General features: G+C 42.6%; 1 protein-coding gene across 1 annotated transcript in view; it reads right to left on the minus strand.

The window, feature by feature from the left end:
• The window catches only part of COL4A6 (collagen type IV alpha 6 chain), a 279535-nt gene that overhangs the window by 39468 nt on the left and 223105 nt on the right, over window positions 1-16962 (minus strand). The window contains exons 7-13 of the mRNA XM_049644164.1: window positions 13684-13752; window positions 11946-11981; window positions 8825-8887; window positions 7715-7750; window positions 7494-7535; window positions 6387-6479; window positions 5027-5080 (exon numbers count right to left, since the gene is read on the minus strand). Of these exons, the coding sequence (XP_049500121.1) occupies window positions 5027-5080; window positions 6387-6479; window positions 7494-7535; window positions 7715-7750; window positions 8825-8887; window positions 11946-11981; window positions 13684-13752 (393 nt within the window). The remainder of the gene's footprint in view (window positions 1-5026; window positions 5081-6386; window positions 6480-7493; window positions 7536-7714; window positions 7751-8824; window positions 8888-11945; window positions 11982-13683; window positions 13753-16962) is intronic.

The raw sequence follows: 16962 nt of genomic DNA on the forward strand, positions 1-16962 counted from the left end.
AGGTCTTCAAATTTCCATTCCAGGGCCCTTTCCATGAGAATAGGCTATCTTCCATCACCTAGGAACTCATTTCTTTGACCCACAGATGGAGAATTTTGCTAATTGTTGGGGGTCGATACTAGAGGGAAGAGCTTTTGCCCTCTGGAAACATGATGACTGTGTCATTCTCTTCAGTGGGAAGGATTATTTCTTTCTAGGTGTGGTCTAGAACCCTGCAGACCCTAGCAGTACTCTAAAGGGCACTATGAGATGGTCTTCAATCCCTCTTGCCCTGCTCAAAGACTGTGAAGACTTTCAGTCATAGACCTGACTTGGGGACAAGCAGAAATCCAAAGAGCAGACTGAGTGAGAAAAGCTTCCTTCCCTCTGGGTCCAAGGCAAGCATATTCTGGGCCCTTGAGATACAGAAAAGTTCATTATTAAAGTGGATAGAGTCTTTCACGGCAAACCTCATCAAGGCCGTTTTGTTGTTACTGTTTAAAATTGGACTTTCTGGAGCATAGATTTTGGCAAACAACATTCATGCCTATTGTAAGAGTAAAGGAAGCAGTGATTCTTTCTCAAATGTAAGCTTGTAAAAGATGGTAAATGTTGTGGCATGTCTCCTGTTGTCCTCTTGATGTGACCTGGCTCAGCTGGTTATGCAGGCTCTGCTCTAATCCCACTTAGAGTTTTTCCTTCCTCTTACATACTCAGAGCACTCCCATCGGTACTGAAATCTGGCTGAATAAACCTTAGCTTTGTAGGCCTAAGTTGTGTTTGTTTTGTTTTTTAATGTGTTTTTTGTGTGTGTGTGTGTGTGTGTGTGTGTGTGTGTGTGTCTTTTTTATTGTGGGGTCGAGTGTGCATCTGTGAAGGGTCTAGTTCAAAGCAAGCTTTGGTTCCTTCTTGCCTTTCTTTTTTCTACGTCAATAGTTGTGTGTCAAATGGCTCAGACCTCATGGTGAATAGGATTTCTATTTGAAAGGCCTATGTGTCAAATGAACTCAAACTTACTTGAAATCTGTTCTGCATCTCAAATGGGAAACCAAGGCATGCTGCCACCTGGTGGAATCTGTCTATGGGTCTCTGAAGCCAAACATCATGCAGCTTTCCCTGGTCTGGCCATGGAAGCTATAGCAGCCCACACTGCCCCAGACTCTTACAGCACTGAGATGACTTAAATGTATGAAAGTTTGTAAGCAGGAGGTCTATATCACACTCACTTCCATCTCCTCCAAGACATGTTACTCTGCAGGCTGAACACATACAAGGTGGTTACATACACACTTGTTGAATTAAGAAGAATGGCCCGGAGACCAAAACTGTGGCAAAAAGTGAAGCATGTCCTAGAACTGTCCAGGAACTGTCTCACATTCTCCACCTATCTTGCCTGTAGTTGGAAAGACAATGGGACTTTGTCCTCCTTCTTCAGAAAGCAGAAAGTGTATCAGGACTCTTGCTTTCTCAGAGAGCTTGTGCTACCATGTGAACAAAAATAAATACCCAAAAAGTTTAAAAAGGACAAAATCAAAGAAACTTACTTGTGTGTGTGTGTGTGTGTGTGTGTGTGTGTGTGGTGGGGGTGGTGGTGGTTAAAGCCAATAAAACATACATGACTTGGCAAGATATTGGGATGTAGGCTCAGCTTGTCTCCCAGTACAGGAGGTACCATACAGAGCCCTGCTGAACAAGCTGTTCTAGAAAGATGTCCTGGGCCCCAACCTTGTCATAGTCAGTCCTTGTCATAAGCTGTCCTGCATCCACTGCTCCCATACCTCTTCTTACCCATGTCCAGGAAAACCTCACTAGAGCACTGGCTTAGCTGTTCATTTTTGGTTCAAGGTTGTTAGTGGCTCTGCAAAAACTCAACGTCAGTCACGTGGCCTGCAGTAAGGGGGGTTGATGTAGTCACTGAGGCAGGGGAGAGGAGGGCGGTGCAAGAAAAAGGCAAGCTTCAAACACTAGGCCAGATGCAGGGGGTGTCAGCCCCGAGGCCCAGTGAAGGCCACTTTGGCCACAGGCCCTCAGAGGCAGGCTCATCAGAGAGGCAGGCCACCGCATAGTCATCCTCCTCTCGAGCTTCTCCCCCCAAGACCAAGCAGGCTCCCCTCGGTCCCAGCCAAAGTGGTGGACATGGCTAGACCCACCTCCACAACCAGGGCAGCTTCTCTAACTGGGAAAGGCAGGGGGGAGGCTGAAGCACATAGTTGAGGGGGAGTGAGGCCGTGGGGGAGGGGTGGGGAATGATCTGTGGTAACATTTTGGAAGCCAAACTACAGAAATCCATTCTGCTCAGCACTGCAAGGGTCACTTGAGATTGGAAACATGAGGGGTCGGGAATGTCAAATGTCCTTCTAAACCCTGCGCAGGTCTCAGGGCTGCTATGGCTCTCAGGGCACCAGGGCCCAGGGCCCAGCTTAAGTCTGTCAAGCTGGGACCCCTCCTCCAAAGGACCTACCTGAAGGGCCTGGAAAGCCTGGTGCTCAGTTGAAGGAGCACCCCACGTGCACAATAGTTGCCTCAGATCTACTCAATATGTTCCTCAGGATTTGACAGTTTCCTCTTTTCTTCCCCTCCACCCCCCGCTTATCTCTTCCATTCTGCCTTACCCTGTGTTTGCTGGTCCCCTGGACACAGGGCACACAGATATAAGATTCTCTCTGATGTTCTCCATGAGAGTACCTGTGCCCACAACTGCTGGGGACAACATGGCAAAATGTGTGAAGATGGGGCCGAGCCAGAAAATCAGGGATGTTTGATCCTGCCAGAGGGGACAAGACAAAGAAGGTGACACATACATTTGTCAGGTTGGCCATTTGTCAGCAGCTCTTGCAAAGATTTGGGTTTGGATGGAAAGGAAACAAATGCTTAAAGAAAACATTTTTGAATTCCCTAGAGATTTGCATCCTCAGTGCTGCCATGTTTCTCAGTGACTGTAGATAATTGAAAGCTGATGTGCAGGCTTTGGGTTTGAGAAGTGTGTTTCCTCTGGAAAGCCTAGAGCATCTCAAACATGTTACCATCTTTCTTCTTACAACCATTCTGTCAGAAGGCACATAAGGTGCCTGCGAATGTTCCCATTAGGCAGACAGAGATATTAGGAGAAGAAAGAATGATTTGCCCAGTGTCTTACATCAAATCCATGCCAAAGTGGGCTGAGAACTCTGGGTTCTTGACTTCCACTCTCTGAAAATATTCTGTGCCACATGAAGGGAGGTATTTTCCAGCTTGGATGTCTTTACAGTCAACTGGGGTTTCTATTTTGCAGTCTACACAGTGAAACCCCAGAAATGCTGAGATTGAAATGGTATTGCAGTTTATCACTGTGCATTCTTGTCAGTCAGTCTCCCTTTCTTTTACAGAACAAAAGGGAATGAGGTGAAACTGTAGTAGAGGAAGTCCTCTGAGGCACAACAGGAATGGGAGGGAATTGGAGGGAGGGAGCATGAGCCAGAGAACCCAATAACACCAGATATCATAAAATCCACCACCACCATGAGAAATACGAACTAGACTGTAGGGAGCAGTATGATAAAGGCAGTATGAATTGGCTAGCTTTTGAGAAACTTGGATTCCAGTCTTAACTCTGCTAATGACTTGCTGTGTGACTCTGGACATGCGTCTTCATCCATTCAAGCCATGGTTTCCTTTTCATTACAGGGAGATAAGCCCATCTCACCTTGCTTACCTCTTGGGGATGATGTGAGGTGATTAGAGTCTATGTACAATGCTCACAAAGGAAAGTACAAACCTTGTTTCCCAACCCACTTGCAAAGTATTTTGTATTTGTGCTATCCAATAGAAATATGTGAGCTACTGGGGCACCTGGGTGGCTCAGTCAGTTAACCGTCCAACTTTGGCTCAGGTCATGATCTCGCGGTCCGTGAGTTCGAGCCCCACGTCAGGCTCTGTGCTGACCGCTCAGGGCCTGGAGCCTGTTTCGGATTCTGTGTCTCCCTCTCTCTCTGCCCCTCCCCTGTTCATACTCTGTCTCTCTCTGTCTCAAAAATAAATAAACATTGAAAAAAAAATTTTAAATGTAAGTCAGAGCCTTCTGATGGCTTCCTATTACATTTAACACAAAAGCCACATTCAACCTACAAAGGGTCTGGCTCTTGCCTATCTCCCTGGTTCTTGCCTTTGCTGACTCTGTTCCACATACTCACTTTCTTGCTGTTCCTCACAAGCAGTAAAGTTTTGCCAACCTCAGGGTCTTGGCACTTACCAAAAACACTCTTGCTGATCTTCATGTGACTCACTTCTCCATAATGTTCACTTCCTCAGAAAGGCCCTTTGTGACCACTCTGCCCAAAGTAGCCCACTCCTTTCTCAATCCACATTCTATCACTTTACCCTTTTTTATTTTCTATGTATCACTTGCTACTATATGAACTTGTCCTTAATACATTTGTTTACTTGTTTAGTGTCTGTATCCTCCCTCACTCCCCCATTAGAATGTACTCTCCTCAAGGACAAGGACTTTTACTTATTTGACTGTTATTTACTGTTGTCTAGCAGAATGCCTGGAACATAGGGCCTCTCAAAAGGTATAAGTTGAGTGAAAGACTCTAAGGTACAAGGCAGATAGTGGAGTGAAGATAGGGCTACTAAGATTAACTACCATTTACTGAACAATTGATATATGCCAGGCAGGTACTAAGTCCTTTTCTCACATAATCCTTATAACCACACCATTATCATCCCCACCCCCTGTTTTTTGAGGGAAACTGGAACTCAGATAAGTTAAGAAAATTGTCCAAGTTCACAAAGGTAGAAATTAGTGAGACCATAAGTCAAGCCTAGGTCTGTTTTAATTCTAGAGCTTAGGCTAATAACCGCTAAGATCTATGGCTTCATGAAGAACCATGCTAATGTCTCCATAGTTTTGAGAAACAAGAATATTTCCTTAAATGCCTTCTAATAATGAAGATGATAGAATTGTCTACAATAACCACAGGAAGAGGTCTTCCTGTTAGCCTTCTATTGCTATAGTTCTTGTCCAATCAGGTCCTTAAATGCATGTTGACCAAACAGGGAGACTTACCGGGAGACCTGGAGGGCCACTTATTCCTGGTAAACCTGGAAGCCCTGGTTCACCCTGAAAAATCAACCAAAGATTAGTGAGTAACAGCAGGAAACAGTGAACGCAAAGGACATGGCTCCCTTGAGCTGCATGGGCTGAGCAGTGGGGAACCAATGGGGTATCAGGTGGTGTAAATTCCCCAGGATTCCTAACTAATAACTGCGGCAGGATATCAGCTTAGGGAGCCCTTGTGGTGTGGGAAGGACCAAGGCCTACGGCAGGGAATGGAAACTGTCTAAAACAGAATCTCAAATGTTGAGGCTAATTGGGAGACAGAAGACAGTCATCTGTGATCTTCCTAGTGGAAGAGCTGTTCAGTGTGATTTCCTGTTACAAATTATAGGTTGCAAAGAAATCAATGGTTTGGAGAAAAAAGTAACAACTACAGTTTGGATAGGGACCCATAACACTCTAATATGTCTTTCCCTGATGTGCTAGTTTACTTATTTGTGCCATGAAAGGGCTCCCTAAGGTTTGGGAATGATCAAGGAGGCAGGTGATCTTTCATATATTCCCAAAGTGTTCCCAAATTAATTATTACTTTCTGTAAACCTGAAGAGGGCCTGGAGCTGTTGCTTTCTCAAAGACAAAATTAAAGACATGGAAGTAAGCACCTTCCCCTCACTGGGCCCCTTGACCACAGGAACAGAGTCACAAAACTTAAGGGAACCCCAGGAAGGAAGGAAGGAAGGAAATGCAGGTTACTGAAAGATACCTGCATACCTTAACAGCATATAGGCATTCAAATACACACCCACTCACATCAAAATAGAGATTATAACATATCTCAGCTAAACAGGTCTAACAGCTTTAGCCTTGGTAGTTCAGATCAGGTGAATTAAGGCATCTACTGCCTCTTGGTGACAGTATATTCTATTTGTAAGGTCAGGTTTTGAGGGCAAATAACTTCTTTAAAAAGATAACTTAAAAGCAACCATTTATACCCTATGTGTTCTGTCATAGTGCTTTGGGGACAACATAAGTATTGAGAGGGTTGGGAGTTAGGACAAAAAAACCCAATTATTTAATGTTTGTTTTAAGTTATTCAGCATCTTGATAATTGAATTTGAAAAAGCGAAACATAGAAAATAGGACTTAAATAAATACTCAGGAGCCCAGGCCCACTCATAGCCACACACCAACACACAGACATTTTACAGAGCTTTTTGTAAGGGACAAAACAAAGAAGGCTTTACCCTCACTTCCAAACAAAAAAGCATTACCCAGAATATCTTTCCAATATAGTCTCGTTACTAGAGTTGAACTTTGGTATTAATAGGAAAAGGATTATTAACATTTCCTGGGCTTAAATATTCACTACCTTGGATCCTTTCTTCCCTTTGGGAAATCCCATAAATTCCAGTTCTCCAGTAGATGGTGGGGGTCCCGCAGGGCCTGGGAGGCCAACATCCCCCTGTAAGATCAAAGGGGATGTTAAGCAAAGCAGAAACCACACAAACCACTTCAGAGGCTAGGTTTGTCCTCTGGATGTAATTCACAAATAAACTCTCCATTACTTTGGCCTCTTTACCCTCAGCCTTGCATCAGTGAGGCAACAAAACTATCAGTGCCAAGGGGTGGGAAGAAGTATAAGCCTGAACAAATGCATTTTGTACCAGCACTGCAGAGGGAAGAAGCAAGATGAATGAAAGGAAACCACAAGTTCATGGTTGCCATGGTCATGCATCAAAGGGTGTTTAGAAGAGAGCAAGAAAGGGTTTTGAGCAAGGTGAATGGCCACCTCTCGGCAATGGTGATTGGACTATAACTGGTCTAGTCCTTGCCAACAGCACAAGCAGAGGCAGTCTGTGTTGGAACACTGGAGGCTGGATTTGCTCCTTGAAGGCAGTGCAATCTACAAGAGGCAGCCATGAAGGGTGGAGAGGACAAGCTCCCAGTCTCCCTTGAGGCTCCCAAATCACTGTCCAGTTTGTGCAGAAGGAAACAGGAGAATAAGGGAAGGGGGATAGAAGAGAGTGGTGAAAGAGAGGTTAAGGAGGAGAGACAGAGGGGATAGAAAGGCAGACAGGAGGAGAAGGAAGAGGAAGAGGAAGGATGGAGGGAAGAGGGGAAGCAAAGGAAAGGAAAGAGAAGGTGAGACAATATACAAAATACCAGGGAAATACCCAGGTGGAAGGAAGATGGAATCTATTTCAAGAGAGTATGTTTGTAAGATATACACACTTCACAAGTAGGAAGCAGGAAGACTACAATATTTTGAAGGAAAAAGACCACAGGAACCTATGTGTGTCATGTGCACATGCAGCCCTCCACAGATCCCACCAGAGGATCCACGTGGAGTGGGAAATGCTCATTTCCCAAGGCAAAGGTCCAAATCCCCTTAAAACACAAGCAGGCACATGTGTGCAGCCAGAGATGTTTCTTGGAGCATATGGAATGCACATTGTATTTTCCAAAATCTATTTACCTTGACTCCTTTCTCTCCTTGGAAACCTAACCCCATATTCCCCTGGGGCACAGGGTTGCAGGGAGGAAAAACAAAATCAATTACTAAACAAGCTCTAGGAACTTAAATTGGAATGCATTCTTTTTTACCAGAAAGTGTGTTTAACCAAACCAGAATATCTCTGGGGAAACTAGAGTACTTAGTGGTAGGAGGCCAAATGCCCCAAGACAAAGTATACTTACATCAGGACCAGGGAAACCGGGAGGGCCTGGAGGACCCTATATTAAAAAATGGAAGGAAAGAGCACTTGTTAGTTTCAGGCAAAAAGAGTGTGAGCATGTTGAGAGTCACTAGAGATGAGGCCCCCACAGTATATTCTTTTTTTTTTATGTTTATTTATATTAGAGAGAGAGAAAGAGAATGTGCAACCAGGGGTGGTGCAGACAGAGGTGGAAACAGAATTTGAAGGAGGGTCCGGGCTCTAAGCTGTCAGCACAGAGCCTGGTGCAGGGCTTGAACTCACAAGCTGCGAGATCATGGCCTGAGCCGAAGTTGGAGGCTTAACCGACTGAGCCACCCAGGTGCCCCTGCTCCTCACAGTATATTCTGGCTTTAGTGTAGCAGATTCTAGCTCCTTCTCCCATGGTTCTTTTGTTTTTTAATCTCCTTTGAAATCTCCCAAATTGGCCTGATAATCACATTTATGCTAAGGTGGTAAAGACTCATGCATCATTCTTCCCAAATGGCCAGAAATTTAAAAATAATGGCTTTTGGTGAAGCTAAACCAAAGTAATCAGTGGTGAGATTTCATGCACTGGGGAGAAAGAACAATCTGGGGATGGGCCTTTCCCAGAACCACATGGATAACTGGCTATATGCTTTTTCTATACCAGTGAGGGCAAACAGGTTTGGTATCAGAAAGACAGGTAAGTAGGTAGCACTGTCCAAGCTGCAGTGTGGAGAAGGATTTTGAAGCTTCTTTTGTGACCAGGGTGAGTGATGGTGGTGATCATGTGATTAATTGGCAAGGTCTGTCATGAGTGAGGGGAGTGGAAACGGGCAACAGATGTGCCAGTTACGCCCCTGGGCCGTACTTCAGGTTCAGCTAGAGTAGGAGGCTTTGGAAGCACACAGTGGATAGGCAGAAAGACCCTGATAGAGACAACAAATAGCTCCTTACAGAAGCATGCTTCACATTAATCCTCCAAGAATGGAAGGAGGAGGAGAGCCTATATAGGCTGGAGAATTTCCACTAGGAGAGCCTATATAGGCTTCTATTTAATCCATGGCCTTGGCGGGGAAGCATCCCTGTGAATACTGTGATCACATGGGTAGATTTAGGTTGGTCTTACTTGCAATCCTGGTGGTCCCATGGGTCCTACAGCTCCTGGAGATCCGGGTGCTCCTTGTGGGCCCTGAAGACACAAGTTTTTACCCCAAGGTCAAAAAGAGGACAGTTTCTTGAGAAAATTGGAAATATGTGTCCACAAGAATTGCACAAGAATGTTCACGGGAACTTTATTCATAGTAAAAAAAAAAATTGGAAATGTCCCAGGTGTCCATTGATACAAGGACTGATAAATAACTGTGATGCATCTATACAGTGGAATAAATATTCACCATAAAAAGCAATAACCTACTGATATATGATACAATGTGGATAAATATCAAAAGCATTGTGCTAAGTGAAAGAAGCCCAGACTCCCAAAGCCTATATATTATATCATTCCCTTTATATAAAGTTCTAGAATGGGAAAAACTGAACTATGATGGAGAGAAATCAAAACAGTGGTTTCCTTTGGGTGGAGGCAGGAATTGACTGGGAAGGAGCAGAAGGAAACTTTCTGAGGTGATGACAATGTTTTATACCTTAAGATGGCTTTGGGTTACATAGGAGTATATATTTGTCAGAACTCAGCAAGTATACATTTAAGATTTGTGTATTTCATTGTATGTAACTTTTACATAAAAAGAAAAGATGCAAACACATTTTGAAGCCTAGGTAATGATAGGCATGCTGTAGCATTTAGGGGTAAGAGTACTATTGTCTGCAATTTACTTTGAAATGCATCGACAATAAGATGGATTGATGGATGGATAAGGATGGATAGATGGATTGACGTGGGATAAAGCAAGTATAGTAAAATATTAATGGTATGGGTGTTCACTGCAAAATTCATTCAGCTTTGCTCAATATTTGACAATTTTTATATTAAAGTGATGTAAAAAAACTTAGAAAGAACATGAAAACAGTTATGTTAATATAAAATAAAGTAGACTTCGGGACAAAGAATATTACCAGAGGTAAAGAGGGGGCATTTTGCAATGGTAAACTAGGTCAACTGATCAAGAACACATAATAATCTTAGATGTATATGCATCTAATAGCACAGCTTCAAAAGGCATGTAGCAAAATCTGACAGAACTGCATGGAGAAATAAACAAATCTGCAAAGAGCTGGAGGATTTTAACATCCCTTCCTCAGTAATAAACAGAACTAGACCAAACCAAACAAACAAACAAACAAACAAATCCAATAAGGACCCAGTAGATTGAAATAGCGTTGTCAGCTACCTTGACCTAATGGACATTTTTTAGATTGCTAAACCCCAAAACAGCTTGAACACATACTCTAAGTGCATATGGCACATTCACCAAGATTGTTTCATATGCTGAGCCATGAAACAAATGTCAACAGATTTAAAAGTATTGAAATCATATGAAGTGTTCACTCTAAGTGCAATGACACCAAACTAGAAATCAGCCATGTAAAGATAGCTGGGAAGTTGCCAAATACTGAGAAATTAAACAACGCACATTTCCGTGGGTCAAAGAAAAAAACAGAAGAGAAACAAGAAAATACGTGGAACTGAATTGATAACAACAATATTACAAGCCAGACAACAAAATCTGAAGAGAAAGATGGCATGGGGCAAAGTATGGCTCAATTAAAGCTGGGGATGGTAATAAGGTGATATGTAAGGGATGGAGGGGCTAAGTGAAGTCAAGAGAAAGTAGGGGTTCAGAGGTTCCCCAGGAAATAGAACATCGCCTCGACAAAATTAATAATCTGTGGTCTCCTTACTGACCACAAATCTCTTATTCAGCCACCAAACCATCCTCCCCAAATCTAAGTGGATGTATTTATCATGCCTGTGTATGTAAGCGAACACTTTACCTTTGTGGGCAGAGAAATGAATTCCTAAGAAGACCTATGCAGCTACCACAGTGGATGTGATTGTACAAATGTAGTTAACACACCATCTAAGCCAGTGCTGTTTGGCACTAGGGGATCTGTGTGTGCTTGATCTTTACTTCACCTCTGTTTTGCATGTGTGCTTGCACTGCATTTCGTTTCCTGCCTACCTACCTCTTCTCACACTGCTCTCTCTGTTTATGAAGCTTCCTCCCATTGCCAGCCAGCCTAAACATTACCCACACTTCTATGAGGCTACCTTCTTTGTCTTAGATATGAAGATATGAAGTCTCCCATGATGTATCTTTAGGTGGACAGCATCTCTTTCTCAAAGCTGTTGTGGAATTCTTATGCCCCAGTCCTACTAGTTTTTCACATCTGGGTGTGTGGGGGGTGGGGTGGGTTGGGCATGGGCAAAGATCATGTCTACACTGTCTCAGGGATCACTCCTAGCACTTTGCTGCTAGTGGGAGCTCAATACCTGTTCTCGAATGAAAAGAAGAAAGGAAGGAACCCTCATATAGGAAAGAAGGAAGAAAGATGTGGCTTTTCTTAAGCCACTTCAAAGGAAAGCAATGACAATGTGGCAATTCAAGGAAGTAGAAAGCTCTTATTAATACAACTCATGGCTCCTCATGGACTCCCTATTTTATTAAAAGTCCCTGAAAGGAATTTCTATATGGAATAGCTTCTAAATTTTTTAAAATGTTTATTTAGTTTGGAGAGAGAGAGAGAGAGCATGAGTAGGGTGGGGGGACAGAGAGAAAGGGAGACACAGAATCTGAAGCAGCCTCCAGGCTCTAGGCTGTCAGCATGGAGCCTGATGCGGGGCTCAAACTCGTGAACCCCAAGAACATGACCTGAGCCGAAGTCAGATGCTTAACTGACTGAGCCACCCAGGCAGCCCTATATGGAATAGCTTCTAAATAAGAGTGTTCTATTTGTTTTGTTTTACCCACAACAATTGACACACACAGAAAACAGTAAACAGTTGCTGAATGAAAGGCAAATTCTTTCCTAATACATCTCAGGGAGTTTGCAGGTCCCTGGCCTAAAGGGTTGAAAGCTTGCCTGTCATGTTAACTTGAGGGGGATGGTCTACTCTCTCAGAATGTTCTCACCTGGAAAATGTCAACAGTGTGATCCGCTCTACCTCAACTGTCTGGATTTTCCTTGAGAATGTCTCCAAAGACCTTTGAATACCATAAAGAATGCAAAGGGACCAGCAGTAGCTATTGACTCAACATTGAGAGCTCCACACATATATAACAACTTACAGTGATTCCGTCCAGTCCAGGCAGTCCAGGCTCCCCCTGAAAAACAGACAAAGGCAGGACACTGAAGAGATCCATTAAAGCTGTGGTATTATTTCATAGATACTAACCCACACTTCATGGGCAGAAACACAACACTGCTGATGCTTGGGCCTCCTCTGTCAAGGTCTTGTGTTTTAAATAATGCATGAATTGGGCATATTCAACCACTTACTTTTTTTTTCCTAAGAAAAATCCAGACTCTAGATTTGTCTAGAAGACAAATATTATAGCCTTGGTTGAGCAGGGTTTAATATTTTACTTGGATTAATTAATTTTCACCTTTGCTAGGAACTTATCAATTAGAAACGGCTTCTGTGGGCTGGTGATTTTCCTGCTCTTTCTGGAAGAAAGCAAAACTACCTTCCTGTGTGCCTTCATCCCCAGAGAATCTGTGCCCATATGTATACAATGCAAATCAGACATTTCAAGGGAGAATCAATAGAGCATACAGTCTCTGATTACATTTTAATTACTTTGAAGCATCTTAAGTCACTGTATGAATCTGTAATATAACCATCTTGTGGAAATTGCTGTATTCCACTGGGTCCAGGGTCTCTTTGATTTTTGGCAAAACCATTTAATCAGTGCTTGCTATGACAATGGCCATATTTTGACACCTGCTAGTCTTACCCCATTTGGCGTACAGTCAAAAATCAGCTCTCTGCAACACAGAAAGAGCACTGCCTGGGTTTTAGCTCTTCGGTAAACTAGGTATGTGAGTCTGAGGAAGTCACACAGCCTCAGTGTACCTCAGTTTTTCTATCTGTAAAATGATCAACATGAATCCAACAATCATGAGGTCCTTTACAAGTCTACCATTCTATCTTCTGCTGTGGAACCTAAACCAAGAGCCCAAACCCTGTGCCTTCTCCAGTTCTCGGCCACCCACCCCAATCACTGCCTTCCAAAATGATGTCTAATGTTCCTGGTTCTGTGCATGGATGGAAGACAGGAAGGTGCCATCCTCAGCTGAATGAACATGTGTGCATCTTCCCTTCATATGTTGGGCACATAGATACCCATCTGCTACCAGGGAAATGATGAGCTCACCTCCTACTCTGCAAGGGAATAGGGTCAATCATTTGGCACCAGAGTTTACTGAGGGGCCCACGGGATACCAGGTAGCATACATCAAGAGTACAGTCACAAGAATACAGAAGGTTCTTGTCAATTCTAGGAAGAGATGAAAATTTTCCAGCCAGCTGAAGAGTTGATGGGCAATTTTTGCAGACAGCCAGGGGCCCAGCTAGGGCAATGGGTTGGTGTGCAGGTACAGAAAAGGGCGGGGCCAGGATCCTGGGCTGGTGGGCATGCTGAGATGGGCAGAGATATGCATGGCTTCATACCAAGGCATGCAGACATCAAGGATTGTAGAGTAGACAAAAAGTATCTGTCTCCAGGAAATGTCTTGGCTTGTCAAAGAAAATGATACCCATGCAAACCGTTTGTTTGCTGATCTATCTCCTATTTTTGGTCTAGATCTTACAAAGCAAATCTCTTTGACGGTATGGTTGCAAACATTTCTGTCAGTGTTTCCACCACAAAAAGCTCCGGATCCCTTTTAAATCTAGCTTGGTCTGCTCCTTAAATAGAGACACAGATGCTAGTTCTGGAAATGTTTTTATTGGAGGTGGGGCCCAATCCCAGGAAGCTCAGCTTATAGCCAGCCTAGTTAGCTGTCTGCCTTAGAGGCTCTTACCTTTATTCCTTTGAAACTACCTTGGGCAAGGACAGTTTCACCTTTAGAGCCTTTCTGGCCAGGAAGCCCCTGAGTAAAATAAGAAAAACTTGTGAGGAAATGCACACAAACACACACAGCTTTGTTAACGATATGACCTGATCACCTAGGGGATGCAACGGCAACAGTGTAAAATTATGTCGTTTATTCTATGGCTGTGCTAAGGAACAAAAAGTGCATCCCCCAAACAGGTGTTGTGTCTCAAAGCTGTATACCTGCTTCCCCAAATCCTGAGTCCAAAGTCTATAAAGGGATTAGAAAGTAAGACACTTTGACTCTATTCAGAACACTGATCTGAAAGTCCACATATAATGCGCATGTCATTCATAAGCTTATAGCTCATCTGCTCCACCCCTCACAGATATGTCTCTGACAGGGCCTTTGTCTAGGACAGGGGTTGAAGAACTTCTGTAAAGAGCCAGAGAGTAAGTAATTTGGACTGTGTGGGCTGTATCTGGGCTCTGCCTTATATGCTTCTTCTCTTTTTTCTGCACACACTTTTAAAACTGTAAAACCAAGCCACAGGCCAAGGGTCACATGGGCCAGTTTGCAGCCCTCTGGTTTAAGAAATATCTACAAAATCATCTCTATCCTGTGCTTCTACCATAAGACCTCAGCTTCAACACCCATCTAAGAGTCTGGTGTGCTTCACTATTAACATGGAAAACAGTTCAAAGTATACCCAACTTGTCTGTCAACCAGGCTTTTTACAGTCTCACTGGCAGATGCTGGCTAATGTCTGCTAAATGTTGCCCTCCTGGGGAAAATCAATATCCCTATAGCTAAGGGGAAGTCATGGGATTTCCCAGTTAGTATTGGGAGTAGGACTAAGCTCTGGGGACTGAAGAATTGCCTGAATTATGGATCCCTTGAGCTCAAGGATCATAGGTATGTTAGAAAAACAAATGGTCTCAGAAAAACAAACCAGCTTCCTTCCTAACATTTCCTGTTCCCTTTATTCTTATGGAAACTACTTTTATCAAAGAAACTTGAAAGAATAGCCACTGGAGTTTCAGCATGGTTATTAATGTTCAGCTTAGTAAAATATAAGCCCAAATTCCTATTTAGGCTTAAGGGGAAGCTTAGGGACAGGATTAGGTTTTAACCTTGTCCTTTTGGCTGTCAGGGGATGTTTATTATCTAAATATTTCTTTTCTCCCTCTTGGGGGAAGCATTTACTTACTTTGCTGGATTTCCATTCTCTTAACATAGATGTGATTTGTTCTCTTCTGTTGCCATGGCAGTGTTTGGAGGCCTTTGTGACTCAAACAGCTGGTACTATGTTGGTAATACATCTTTCTCCATTCCCCACCCACACTGCATATTGGTTTGGTCTTTAGATGTCAAGGTCCTTTATGCCAATCTGAGGCTTGTGCTTTGTCTATCTCACTTTCTTACATGTATACCCACACCAACAACTTGGTCACTGAAGGCAATGGTGCTGCTTTTCCAATAAAATGCTAGTTACACAAAGCTTCAATGAACATTGGGTGCATATACCTTTTTGAATTAGTGTTTTTCTTTTCTTGGTATAAATACCCAGGTATGGAAATAACCTAAGTGTCCAACAATGGATGAAGGGATAAAGAAGATGTGATACACACACACACACACACACACACACTGGAATACTATTCAGCCATAAAAGAATGAAATTTTGCCATTTGCAACAACATGGATTGACCTTGAGGATATTATGCTAAGTGAAATAAGTCAGACAGAGAAAGACAAATACCATATGATTTCACTTATTTGTAGACTCAAAAACAAAAACAAAACAAACAAAACAAAACAAATCTCAGATACAAAGAATAGATTGGTGGTTGCAGAGGGGCGATTGGTAAGGGGATAGGCAAAATGGGTGAAGGGTATCAATAGACACAAACTTCCAGTTACAAAATAAGTAAGTCATGGGGATGTCATGTACAGCATGGTGACTATAGTAAATAATTTTTTAAAACATTTTATTTTATTATTATTATTATTTTAAAAGTATATTTATTTATTTTGAGAAAGAGAGTATGTGCACAAGTGGGGAATGGGCAGAGAGAGAGGGAGAGAGACAATTCCAAACAGGCTCTGCACTCTCAGCACAGAGCCCAATGCAGGGCTCAATCTCGTGAATGATGAGATCATGACCTGAGCCAAAATCAAGAGTTGGATGCTTAACCAACTGAGCCAGCCAGGTGCCCCTAAAGATTTTATTTTTAAGTAATCTCTACATCCAATGTGAGGCTTGAACTTACAACCCCAAGATCAAGAGTCTCATGTTGCACTTACTAAGCCAGCCAGGTGCTCCTATAATAAATAATATTTTACTGCATACCTGAAAGTTGCTGAGAGAGTAGACCTTGAAGGTTCTCATCATAAGAAAAAAAAATTTGTCACTCTGTATGGTGACAGCTGGTAACTAGACTTACTGTAGTGATCATTTTGTAATGTGTACAAATATCATGTCATTATGTTGTACAACTGAAACTAATATGATATTATACATCAATTATACTTTAATAACAAAAAAGTACATGAGATAGCATTGGAATAAGACATACTGAAAAAAAATGCCAATTAATTCATGTAGCTATGGAATCTGTTTAATAGCATGATTTCTAGCTAGATATATCACATCAGTACCCTTGGTTGCTTAGATTATTTCAAGTAAGGTTGATGATGGGCTTGAATGTGTTATTTTTCTCTTTCCAGTCACTTATAAAAGTAGCTTTACAAGGGCATGGCACCTATTAGAGATCATTTAGATCCAAAAACTGGGCTCTATCTTATGAATAAAATTAAATAAAAGTGGTGACCTCAGGATGTAATAAATACCATATCAATCCCAGAACGAAGGGTTATGAGAGTTTGGGGGGAGGGGGAAAACTGTGCCAGTGTAGAGTAGAATTTCTCAATTATTTCTCACTATTGACTGTGACAGACGATTCCTTGATGTTAGGAGTAGCTTCCCTGTGCTAGTAGAATACTCCCAGTTGTGACAACCAAAAATGCCAATAATAACTGGAAAATGCCCCTTGGTGTGGGGAATCACCCCTGGTTAAGAATCACTGGTCTAGACCAAGCTTGCCAAACCCTTTGGGTCATTATTAGAGCTTCCATGATCCCATGTAAGCCCTCCAAGTATGTGATGTGGGAACATGTCAAATAGCCCAAGTGTGTACTTTCCTCTGAAATTTACTAGTCTTTTAGCAATCTTGCCAACTCTAAAAGGATAGTTAAAAAAAAAAA

This window comes from Panthera uncia, chromosome X (genome assembly GCF_023721935.1).
Source record: "Panthera uncia isolate 11264 chromosome X, Puncia_PCG_1.0, whole genome shotgun sequence".
Classification (NCBI taxonomy): Eukaryota; Metazoa; Chordata; class Mammalia; order Carnivora; family Felidae; genus Panthera; species Panthera uncia.